General features: G+C 42.3%; 1 protein-coding gene across 2 annotated transcripts in view; it reads right to left on the bottom strand.

Moving 5' to 3' along the window:
• Window positions 1-12033, bottom strand: part of DENND5B (DENN domain containing 5B) — a 113548-nt gene that overhangs the window by 32424 nt on the left and 69091 nt on the right. For both annotated transcript variants that reach the window (XM_027726588.2, XM_027726590.2), the window contains 4 exons: window positions 11117-11304; window positions 7355-7885; window positions 5731-5962; window positions 3492-3642 (listed from right to left, as the gene is read on the bottom strand). In XM_027726588.2, coding sequence (XP_027582389.2) covers window positions 3492-3642; window positions 5731-5962; window positions 7355-7885; window positions 11117-11304 — 1102 coding nt within the window. The remainder of the gene's footprint in view (window positions 1-3491; window positions 3643-5730; window positions 5963-7354; window positions 7886-11116; window positions 11305-12033) is intronic.

Consider the following 12033-nt stretch of genomic DNA (forward strand, 5'->3'; position numbering starts at 1 on the left):
TGATCAAAAAGATGATTAGGGAAACTAATCATATACCTGGGACCCTGTTCTCCAGTTTTACGGAGGTAGGGGGCTGGGGTGGAGTGTTTTGTTTGTTTGGGGTTTTTAGTGGTTTTGATTATTGGTTTGTTGTTTTGGGTGGGTTTTTTTAATTATTTGCTTACTTTTAAACTTTTTGTTTCTCTTCAGTAAACTGAAGTTTAGAGGTTTTTTTCACTGAAGTTCTTGTTTAGCTGAGCAAGTCAACATTTCCACACAACACCACAGGGGAAGAGGTGAATACCAGCCCTAAATGACACTGAGCAGGTACCTGTACCCTAACAGCTGGTAAGAACAGGAGCAAGTGTAAGAAGAGATGCTCTCCTGATCCAGAAATGACCAAGCAGGTGAGAGAAAGCAGCAAGAGCCTGATGCTGGCTGGGCCCAGAGAGCACAGGTTCATCCCCTTGTCCAGTCCTTTAAAGGACAACTGTAAAGGGGAAGCAGGAGGAGGCAGCTGAGTGACAGAAGTGGGGCAAAGAGTGCTGCTAAGCACGGCCGTGGGCTGACAGATTAAGCATCAGTGGACTTCCTCTGATTGCCAGACTTCAGTGTTTTAACACTTACACATCCTAATGTGATCAACCCTCCAGTATGAAAACTGACCATTTACTCTGATTCTCTCTTTTTCATCATTTATCCATGCAGGAAGCTTCCTTTTTTAAGCCCTCATTGTTTAGATAGGTTCAGGATCCCCACGCCTAATGTTATCCTTAAGAAATCTTTAAAGGCCTGCCTTCTGCTCCCATGGAGTTCTTACTCTCAGTTCCACCATCCCTGTCAGGTTTGTACTGAAACAAACCTTAATCCCAGTCTGGCCAGGGCTCAGGTTCAAATGTACCAGGTTCAAATTGTGATCTTAGCAGTGGCAGGTTTACCGTTAGACTCGATGATCTTCAGGGCCTTTCCCAACCTAAATGATTCTATAATCCTAGGTAATCCTCCTAAATCCTCATATGTGCCTGTCAACCCCACCTCTGTGCCCAAGCCCTGCCCTCCAAGCCCCCAGCAAGCAAGTGCCAGACACCTCTTCTCTCAAACACAATTTCTGCCTGCCTAGGCAACGTGGTTTTCTGGGATCAAATACAGGATCTAGAACTTACACTAAAAGTGTTTGTTGTTTGCATTTTATCTGTGATTTTTGAAGTAACATATTACACATATAACAGCCCAGCGACTCACAGAGGTATCTTTAGTGCTCTGCCTGGTTACAGGAACATTATGAGCTCTAGTCAGTTTATCAGCCCAGACAGGGAAGCAATAAATACCTGATTGCTGGCCACTGAGGTGAGCTTTTCAGCAAAACAGCTTTGAATTGGTTTATTTGCTACTGTTCAGCAACAACTGACTGAAACACGGGAAAGGATTTTTTTTCCCCCCTCCAAATACACTTCCTTACAATACTCAGGACAAAATTTGCTATACTAAACTGAAGCTGCCTGCAAAAATAATTCTCATCTACATAGCAATATCCTTTGCACTAACTTTATAATATAAACACACAATAGCTACATCTGAAGTGTCTGGAAATGTAGCTGAAATGTTCTCTTACCCCACACCCACGTGCAAAGGTCCAGTCCTACAAGCAAATAAAACGTATCTCCGAGAATTACACACTGGGAAATTCAAATTAATGGAAGACTACACTTCAATTGATTTTGTGGTCAAAAGACTCATGCTGTATTTGCAGGGAGCATGAAAAAGCTATCTGTTTGATGCATGGGTGTAAATTCAGCAGAATTACACATCTGAAAAGGGAGAGAGCGTCCTCTCAGCTGCTCACATGAAAACCAGGAAGCAGAAAGATATAAACAGATGGTCTTGAGATTTTCCAATTACAAACCTTTTTGGCAATATACAACTGGAGGACTTCCAAACATTTGTCACTTTGACATCGCTTTGCGATAAGTAATGGGATTTTTGTACTTACAAATTCTGAAACATGCTGCAATCTAAATCAAAATTATCACTTGAGGAGTTAGAGCCACATTTTAGAGTAGGTACCAATCTAACAGAAGCATCTCAAAAGACATAAGGAAAACTATTTTTAATTTGATGCTTATTCATAGATAAGATGCTGCAATAGAGCCAGAAGATATAACAACTTCCAGCAGGCTGGGCACACTCACACTGTTGCTGACACTGTAAAACTGAAACTCATCATAAGGATAAGAGGCTGACTGCTAAATACAGCATCCCACAAGATGAAGAAATCCTCCATTCCTCAAGGGACCATTACCCATAAACTTTTGTCTCCATTTGCAGGATGACTGCAAACAAAGGAACTTTGAAATACGTGTACCTCCTTTTCTCCTTTTTTTTTTTTAAATTTCTGTTAAAGAATTGCAATTCTTAAAACATCAAATCCTTAAGGGTATCATTTGCAAATCTTATTCCTAGCAGGTTATTAAAAAGGGATTAGATAGCACTGCGGTGCACAAAAGTTGTATAAATAGAAATGAGTGGGAACCTCATACAGCAGCTCAGAGTAGCTTGTGTGCATGCACATATCTCAAACAAGAACTTGCTTTAACATTTGGACAATTGTAGCTTTTGAAGCTCTTGGATTTATCTGTGCTCTCACACTTTGACTTACCACAGAAACTGGAAGGAAGAGCTTGAGTGAATAATTTAATGAATTTGTGATCACTGGTACACAAATATTTCATTTTTGAAGAGGGAGAAACCCCCTTGGGGAGGTGTTTGAAGAAAGAAAGATTAAAAAAAACTCACAGCACTTACTTTGTATTATAACTGTACAAATGTAAAGTGTAACAGTATTCCAGATTGTCATTTTACATTAGGTACATTAACTATGTACTGGTATGCTCACTTACACAGCTATAGGTACCCCTACCTTCATATCAAAGGGCACCACAGAACCTTATCAGACTCAAAAGAGAAACCCAGGTACAGAATCACATCCTGTCTACCTTCACCAAGTTATTCTTCCAGGGTATTCCATTGAGGAAACTAAAAGAGAGCTACAAAAATCTCTGGGTCATGTCATAACAGTTAAAGAAAAGAAAGGAACAGAGAGGGCATTAATTTCATTCTGCATGATGGTGTGGAGGTTTCAATGCCAAAATTTCTTTCAGAATCTGAATTTTGGCTTGGGTTTCAAAATTATCCTATTCAGTGCAAACCAGCAAAGAAATTACTTCTAAATTCATAAGAGCAATGGTAAAGCTAAAAACATATATGAGAAAACAGAGTACTTAACAGAACACAGTTCTGAGGAATCTTCCCCAAACCAGAGCTGACACTTCCTAACATAACCCAAACTATGGCTATAACTTCAAAAATCATATCCCATACAAACCAGAAATGGAAAGAGTTGCTGGGTTCAATAAACTGAAAATATGCCATCCAAAATTAGGACTTCTGTTCAAATGTGAATCTTCTGTACAAGAAATGCGCTTTTAAACAGAGAAAACAAAACCCGTGCTTACTTGTTATTGGTGGGTCCCGTTGCCAAGACATCCGACTGCAACTTTGGGAAAAATCCTTGCTCGTACTTCCCTTGGCCGATCTTCATGTCGAGTAAGTGCGGGTGGATTGCTGTGTGGTCGATCTTCATCAGCCTCTGCTCGATGGACTGGGCTGCAAGTTACAGTCACAGGTGAACAACCGCGCTAGAGAACCACCTGAGGGCACGTGCTGCCACATCAGGAGGGGTCATGCTCACATCCCTGAAAACCCGCTGAAACAGTTAAGTAGTGACTTCAGACACGGAAATCTGTCGCTTACGGAAGTGAGGAGACACTTGGTTTAATTTTGCTTTTAGTTTCTTTACCCAACACAACTAGCGCTGGCACAAGCAAGTTAGCTGTTAAGTAAGCAGGTATTTACAGGGGCCTCTGGGATGCATTATGAATTGGCAAGTGCAGTGCAATCTTTCCCTGCAATTCCCTGCTTGGTTTCAAGGCTCCTTCAGCAGAATGGAGACCTCCGAGGCCAGCTGCAACTCTCTGTGGGACCGGGCATCTCGCTTTGCCCAGACACATCTCCCTGAGCAGATGCATGGCGGGGGGAAACTTGAGTTTTGCAAACATCTGGTACCTACAATGATCCTCCTCCTGAAATCAGATATGCCATTACTGGGTGACAGGCCGTCAAAAAAGCATAGCCAACTGTAGCAGGGCCTGAGCAGCATCAACAAGATGAACAGATGCTTGGAAACAGAGGAGGCTACAGAATGAGGACTCCCTGGGAATCCTGGCTCTGCTAAGACTAATGCTCAGTTGTTTGCTTCAAGGAAATGAGGGTTTCAATCTCAAATCTTGAGCAGGATGAAAATAAAACCTGTCACCTTCTCAACACTGAGTCAGATGAACTTGTGAAGGATTGGGGTGTTTGAGGGAATTAAACATTTAATTAGCAACTTTAATATTCAACTCTTTACAGCCCACCCATTAATGGGCAGGCCTGTCCTTTCAGCTTATCACAACTAGTGAATAAATATGCAAAATGTGGAAGCTAAACCCCTTTTCCATTTTTCAAGAACAACGCAGAACTCATTTCCTAGTTTACAAAACTGTGATGGGAAAGAAACTGTCATAAGATTTACATACATTATTATTAGAAACTTGGCAGGGTTTTTTTTGTCCTTTAAAAAAAATAAAAATAAAAATCACTTTGTATGGTTCCATTTTGGAGAAAAGGAGTGGGTAGTGTGGGGTCAGAGGGTTTGAAGGGTTCTGAAAACAGCAGGTTAAACAAACAGGTGCTGGATCAGTGCTGGGGTGACATATATTGTGAATGGTAAATATGAAGGAAAGTTGGTATTACTATCATTTTGCTGCTTTTCACAAGACAGAAAATGAGGTTCTGGTGCCACAATATCTGCCAAAACTAGACGCTGAATAGACAGTTGACCTGCAAATTAGAATTGGGTTTAGACAGAAAAAGTTAAGCACACAGAGATTTCTATTTCTGCCATGTTTATAACATGTAAAACATTCTGAAGGAGTTAAACAAAAGAACCCCATGAGAAATGTGTTTGCCTCAGTTTATTAATATATATCCCAACAAATTTAAGAATATAATTTCCCTGTATTACTTGGAAATGAAATAAATACTTGTACATGTACTGAGTAAGTAACTCCAGTATAATTTGAAAATGCATCCTGTGACTGTAATGGAAAATAATCTAAGCCTTCAGTACACAGTGTTATTGTTCATTAACAGTGAACTCTACTGCTGGAGGTACTAAATATGCCACACAGGATTACATCCCCAGCATCCCCCGCTGCTCTAACCAAATGGCATAAGGCAAAACAAGGTCTTTTTATGGGAAGGGGCAGACAAGGCCAGTGGAGTAGACACTGGGGCTCGACTCCTTGGTGTGGCTGGCACTGGTCCCACCACCATGGCGAAGGAAAGCTCTCCTGGCAACAGAACAGGAGCTGCCTGAAATGAGAAACCCTGAGCCCAGTGCCATGGTTTGGGTTGTGTTTATTAATGGCACCAGCCCAAGAGAGCTCAAAGGGAAGGTAAAGGCTCACGCTGTTTCTGGTGTTCAAAAGCATGCTGAAGTTTTTGCTTAGGGGAGATAAGGGCACTGCTGAGCCCTCCTCAGGTAGCTCTAGAGCTTCCTCATTGACTGCAATGCTCAAATGACTGAGGACCTATATTTCTTTGTGGCTGACGCTGTACTTTTGAATATTTTACTATCCCGTCTGGACGTACCTGCTTCCTTCAAAGTGCTGCATTTCTGATAGTTGGATGTCCTCAGTGCAGGGGCCCTCACATTATACAGCTTTATTTTCTCAATTCGGGAGTCAAAAACTCGTAGGAAAGGGTCCTTCTCTTCCCACTGGGAGATTATCTTATTATCTATGAAGGTTGCAAACATCTGTGTTTCGATGAAGTGTGAAAGGAATGGGAGGTAAGGCTCAGGTTGGTCCGAAAGGAAGGAAGCCTGAAATACAGAACAGCTGGTTAGTGCCACGTTCCCACCCAGCGCTGACATGACGAGTCATCCTGCAGTAGCAAATCGATCCAGCAGCCAGCAGGAAGGCTTGGGCAAGGCTTTCCCACCATAAAACCACTTCTCAGATAGGTTCTGACTCCATCTACTAAAGGGGTTTGGTTCACAGGTCACCTCTTTGGTCACAACAGTGAGAAACAGTCAGGGAGGCTTCCTAACAGCTGGAGCAAAGGGGAAATGGAGTTACTGAAGAAGTGCTCACACTGCCAGCTTTTGCAAAGCAACCTAGCAGCTATCACTCACAGGAACAAACCCTGTGCAACACATGCCAGACCACCACCACGTGTGCCCACTTGGGACCTCTGGTCTGGGCATTCCAGCTTGGGATCATATCCCGTATTAAGGTGTCATATGTATCAAGGGATGCACAAGTGCCTTTCAGCTAATGCTCTTTTGTGACGTTACACAGGGCAATTAATCACGAATTTCCAATTAGAACTGACTGTGGGCCTAAATCTCTAACTGAGCTTTGAAAACCCTAAAATTAACAGCCCATTTTATTGTAGAAGCACTAGCAGAGATTGCCTAAATTACTTCCTTCTTTTGGATGCTGCACTGTTTAATGCCTGAATACAAACAAACCAGTAAAAGGCAGGGCAGCAGGTTTTTTTATCAAAAACCGACTCAGATCAGTATATAGCCTGTTCCTCATTGCTTATCCTTCTAACATTCTCCTTAGAGAAGGACTTGTATCTGAAAAAGCTGATGGCTAAGAGCACTATCTATTTGCAGTCCCTAAGAAATAGCAACTGTGTGAGCTTCCCAACATTTCTCATTCCTTTTGCTAGCCTACTGTCTCTATTTCTCCATTTCTAATCTCAGCTTCCTTTTCACTCTTGTGTACACACTGCAATGGAGTCATAACAGTGCTCTTGTGCCACACCAAAGTGATAACCTTCAGAACAACACTACCCATTACCAACAACCTCTACTGTGAGTTTAGGTAACATGAAAGGCTGGATTTGGTTTTTGTCTCGTGTGCATCTCTCCTCTCAGCAAACAAAAAAAAGAAAGACAGAAAAAACAGTCACTTTCCATTGCTACCCTTCCACCAAAGCCAGAGGAGCAGCCCCATCAGCAGGCAGAAGCCTGCCAGCTTGGTTTGTGCCAGCTGGGACAGCTCTGACCGGCTCCATGGATGTGCACCAATGTGCTTTGGCAGGTGATGTGGGCCTGTGTAATGAGAATGGACAAATCTCCCGGTGAGGCAGAGGAAGAACGGCAGATTAAAGAGTGCCCAGGCTGTGTATACATAACACAGCTATGCTCCCTCCCCCTCAAAAGCACTTTTAGGTGGAAAAATGAATACATGGCTATCTTTACTTTGTCAAAGTTTTGCATTTGTTCCCTGTTTGTCAGCCATGACTCCATGTCGGGGGCAGCCTGGATGACAAAAGCCTCGTAGTCTGCGAACATCTGTGTGAAGCGGTTGGCGAAAACCTCGCGAAGCTGCACGTTCAGTTTGTAGTCCCTCAGCTCCAGCTCCTCGCATGACAACTTGCCATCCTTCTCCTTCTCTGTGAGGGGAGTTGTGATCTTTTCCATCGTCACGCCCGTTCTTTTGGCGAGGGCCTGCAGGCGGGCGATCGTCTCGTTGCCCTTCAGCAGCTCGTACATGTTGAGGGCGTTGCTGGGGATGTTCCCGTTCTTCTTGTCGTTCACCAAGTCGCTAAGAACCAAGTTCTTGAGTTTGGTGGCGCTGTCACTGCAGTGCAGGTTGCCCTCTGGGGGGATCCCAAACTGCAGGAGGACCTCAGAGATTTCCTGGATGAACTCCAGCTTGTTGGGGAACTGGGGGAATTCCTCTGGCAGTTCGATAAAATGGTTATCGATGTCCACAAAGCACAAGTTTGCCTGAAATACAAAGAAAAATTTCAAAATGGACACTTGAATTGGCTTCTCTATGATGTAGCCTTATTTTCCCAGGGTGCTTCAAGATAGAAGGGTAAGTGCTCGCACATGGAGGAGACTTTAGCTGTGTTGTCTAGCCTGTGACATTTCAGACTTCAGTCAAGCTCAGGGCCAACTGGATGACAATGACTTAATGAATAAATTAAGTCTCCTGCCCTCTCCTGTAACATCATGACTTACAGATCCCAAACTTTGCACTATAAAGATTTGATAAGCCCTCCCAGACCAGCCAAGGACACACCAGTAAGCAGAGTAAAATAAAATTCTCAGCCCCTGTAAATACCTTCTGTGTGAATTGCTGCACCTCACGGGCCCATTTATTTTACCACAATACAACTGCAAGAAGCCTCTGTACCTGTGCTACCAAGGAACAAGATGTTCAGTGAGAAAGATGACATTGCTAGGAGCAAATTACAGAAGAGGGTCCCATGTAAGTCCTTTGGGATCATGTCTGAGTACAGCCTGCCCACTGGAAATAGTGCCCTATTTCCCCACTCCCCTGACCTCCTGTTTCCATGGAGGATTTTAATCTTGGCAATTGCTCTGCCTGAGATTTAAAGAGAGTGCTTTTAGCTTTGCTATGAATGGAGATGGATCTCAGCCCGTAAGATTAAAGTTAAGTGAAGACATTAATCTAGCAGAGCAGATACTTTTACTAGGAAAATGTCAATGGAGGGATGGAAGAACCCCATATAAAAATTAATTACATTGCAAATGCACCCTCAGGAATAATAGCAGAATGAAAAACAGTAATTGATCTTCTGAACTGAGGCTTACATCTGAAATTTGCTGTCTGAGTGCACTGTGCTGAGTAAAATCTTAAACCAGGTCAGATTCCCAAGCTGCTGAGCATTGACAGGTTTCGCCCTGGCATAAAGCTGCAGAACGGGAGATGGAGAAACCCACAGGGCAGCAGCAGCAGGTCTTTGTTAGCTTGATTTGACCACTAGCACAGCATCTCTGCCTTCTCCAAGGCACTTTGACTGTTCTTTACTTCTTACCGAACACTGTAGACTAATCTTCAGATTATGTGAACAGAAAGGACTTGTTTTCCTCCTTTTCTGAAAAGGTTAATTTTCAGCAGGACAAGACATTCCATAGCAAACATGTTTATATTATATCGGATATTTCAGGGACATGTTTGACATTAATCACCTTTCACATAGATATTTTAAAGGGTATTAGGATTCATTTGGTAAAGCAGAAGTGTCCCTTCATCTCACTTTTTCATATTAAATTCAGTCTGTACAAAGAAAAGCATTTCTTCTTACAAAATGATTTGCTTTATTTAACTATGCAGCTATTAAAGAGTTGTGGTATGTATCAGTATGGTTCTTTAGCTCAGGGACTGCCTTCTTATCTATCAATATTTCATTTCAAAGGCTTTTTAATTTCAGCTCTGCATATCATTTACAAAATTTGAAAAATGAGATTTGGATTCAGAAAACCCTGGGGGAATTGGTCTCACTTCTCTCTTCAAAAACATCTGATGATTAAAGTTAATGCAGAGAGATTAGTAACCTTAAGACAGCATGATGGCCAGTTGTTAGAATTTTTATCTCTAACAAACAAATGGTTTATATTTAGAGCAAGAGCTTGAAAAGCTAGCCCCTGGCCTGAACAATAAAGCAGTGCTAAAGCGAACAGCGCTTCACCGCCGCTCGCATGCTGAAGGATTTTTCGTTTTTTTATTGTCTACAGGAATTTGAGATTAAGATCTTGTCTGTTCATTATGCCTTCTTTCTTTCCCTCTCCCAGAGTTACTGGACCTGTGGTGTTCATAAAGGCTGATTTTTTCACTCATTTGTTAAACATCAGGGGCTGATTCTACCCCGCTATTGCTCTTCTCTCCCTGGTGATACTTAATTTGTTATTCCAGCGGTACTTCAAGCCTGTCACATTAAAACTTTAATTTAAGGAAAATGACAGCTTAATCCGCCAACTAAAAGCATGTGACTAATAATTTTTAAAATCACAGTAATTATATAATATTAGCATGATTTTACTGAGGAGCGTAGCTAGATACCAGCTCCATTTCCTCATCAATGCAAACTTCATGTGCTTTGGTGATTGCACCCATGAGGTAAAACTTGACTTGCAGTTACATGCCACTGAGACAGACTCAGTCACCTCCATGTAATATTTAAAATAGACTTTTTTAAAAAAAGGCATTACCCTTATCCTGTGTGTATCCCTCCACTTCCACATACAAACTCCCTCTCCAGCATATTCTCCTCGGTTGCTGCTTCCAACCTGCCTTCTAAGTAAGAGCACATATTTGCAAGCCTTAGGGACTCTGCTCCCAGGAGAAGTCTCCGCACACAGCTGAGCTCAGCTCTGCCACTGTCATACTGCCATATGAACAGTTATTTTTGGGGTTCCCACCGATTTTAAGAAGAAATCCAAGTCAAAAAGCATGGCTTGCTCTGCTTCCAGTCACCATCTGGAATGCAGACAGGTTAGCCATATCCCAAAGACTTTGCTGTATAACCAGATTAGAATGTGAAGCAGTTTTCACCATCTTGGTCAAATTTCGAGGAGAAAAATCTCCATTTTACTCACTACCATCACCTAGGATTTTAACACCTAAATGAGGAAGATGGCCTCTCCTTCCTTTTTTTTCTCTCTGAGTGGTTCACAGGCACAGTATCAATGCAAATCTGGCTTGTTTGAAGCCAAGGTGCTGGTCTAGTAATAGACCTCAACTCAGCCATGAACACACGGGCTCACACGAGGATAGGATGAGGCTGGCAGGACAGGGCACGCTTCGCAGCAGCAGCAGCAGGGGGACAGGTTTACACCATCTAGGAGCTGAACCTGAGATCCAGATCCATAAAGATCATCCCCGAATGAAATGCTCTTTAGCCCTCTATCAATAGGACTGTGACACTGACAGAGTAACAGAACCTGGGGGGAGCGTGTGATGCAGGGAAAGCAGAGAAACTTTCAGCGTCACAGCAAAAAGCGGAAGTCAAGACAAGTAGTGGTACTCATTAAATTCAGAAATGGACCAGGAAGGGCTGCAGAGAATACCCCTACTATCTCAATCCTGCTGACAAAAAGTCTCCACAATGCCAGAGAGGCCTCCTACCACCAGGCATGGCATTTTCCAGTAGGAATTCACACATGTTAATAACACGCTTCAGGACAGCAACCCCAAAGACAGAGACTGACCTCCTGAGGCAGCTCCAGCTTGGAGCGGTCAGTTCCCTCCTTAGACTGCAGCCCCATCAGGTAGGGAACAGGAGCATCCAGAAAATGCAGGAGAGAGGCAGGAAGGATGGGGACGTACACATGCTGCCACTGAAACGGGAACAGCAGCGTTGTGATTCCTTCTGCCACCGTCATCAGACGCTGATAATCTAGACAGGGGGAGAGAGAGACAGATACTGAATTATATCCCTGTGTTTTGCTTTTGAAATCTCTTTGGCAAGGACATCAGTGACAAAACAAGACAGAAACCATGTTTATACGGTAAGATGTTCTTTTGAAAATAAGACAGTACTTACAAACCTTAAACTTAAAAACCTTAGACATTATTTAATTTGTCAAAGCTCAGTACTCCCAGAAAAACTGCTGAGCATAGATATTCATATCTTATCTAGATCTATTCTGTCATTAAATTAATTTATTAAAAAGATACCAAAAGTTCTTTCTATAGTACAGGATAACAATACTGTAATTCTATAAAAGGCATGTATTTTTACAAGGGAAAAGGAGGAGAAAGAAATGGACTTCAAAGAAACATTGTGGTTTCTTGCTTGCTCCTGCCTGCCCACTTCTGCTCCACTTGCTACTACTTCTAAGGCTGAGTGCACTTCCCAGAAGACTTGCCTTGGTCACATACCAGCAGAAGATTACAATCCCTAAGTATTTAAAAGTACTGCTTTCAAGTAAAATCCAAACAGACGCCTAATATAAATTTAGTCCTCAAAAATATTCTGTGTAGATAGTATATTTATATTGCATTGCTTTTCCAAATTTGTATTTAATCCACTAGTTCATTGCTTTGCAATATTTTGATTCAAGTAAACACACCATGCATTATTTTTTAAATCAAAATTTATTTTGATCCAGCTGAGCTGCCAAAA

This window comes from Pipra filicauda, unplaced genomic scaffold (assembly GCF_003945595.2).
Source record: "Pipra filicauda isolate LSUMZ 115617 unplaced genomic scaffold, ASM394559v2 scaffold2_size9829703_pilon, whole genome shotgun sequence".
Classification (NCBI taxonomy): domain Eukaryota; kingdom Metazoa; phylum Chordata; class Aves; order Passeriformes; family Pipridae; genus Pipra; species Pipra filicauda.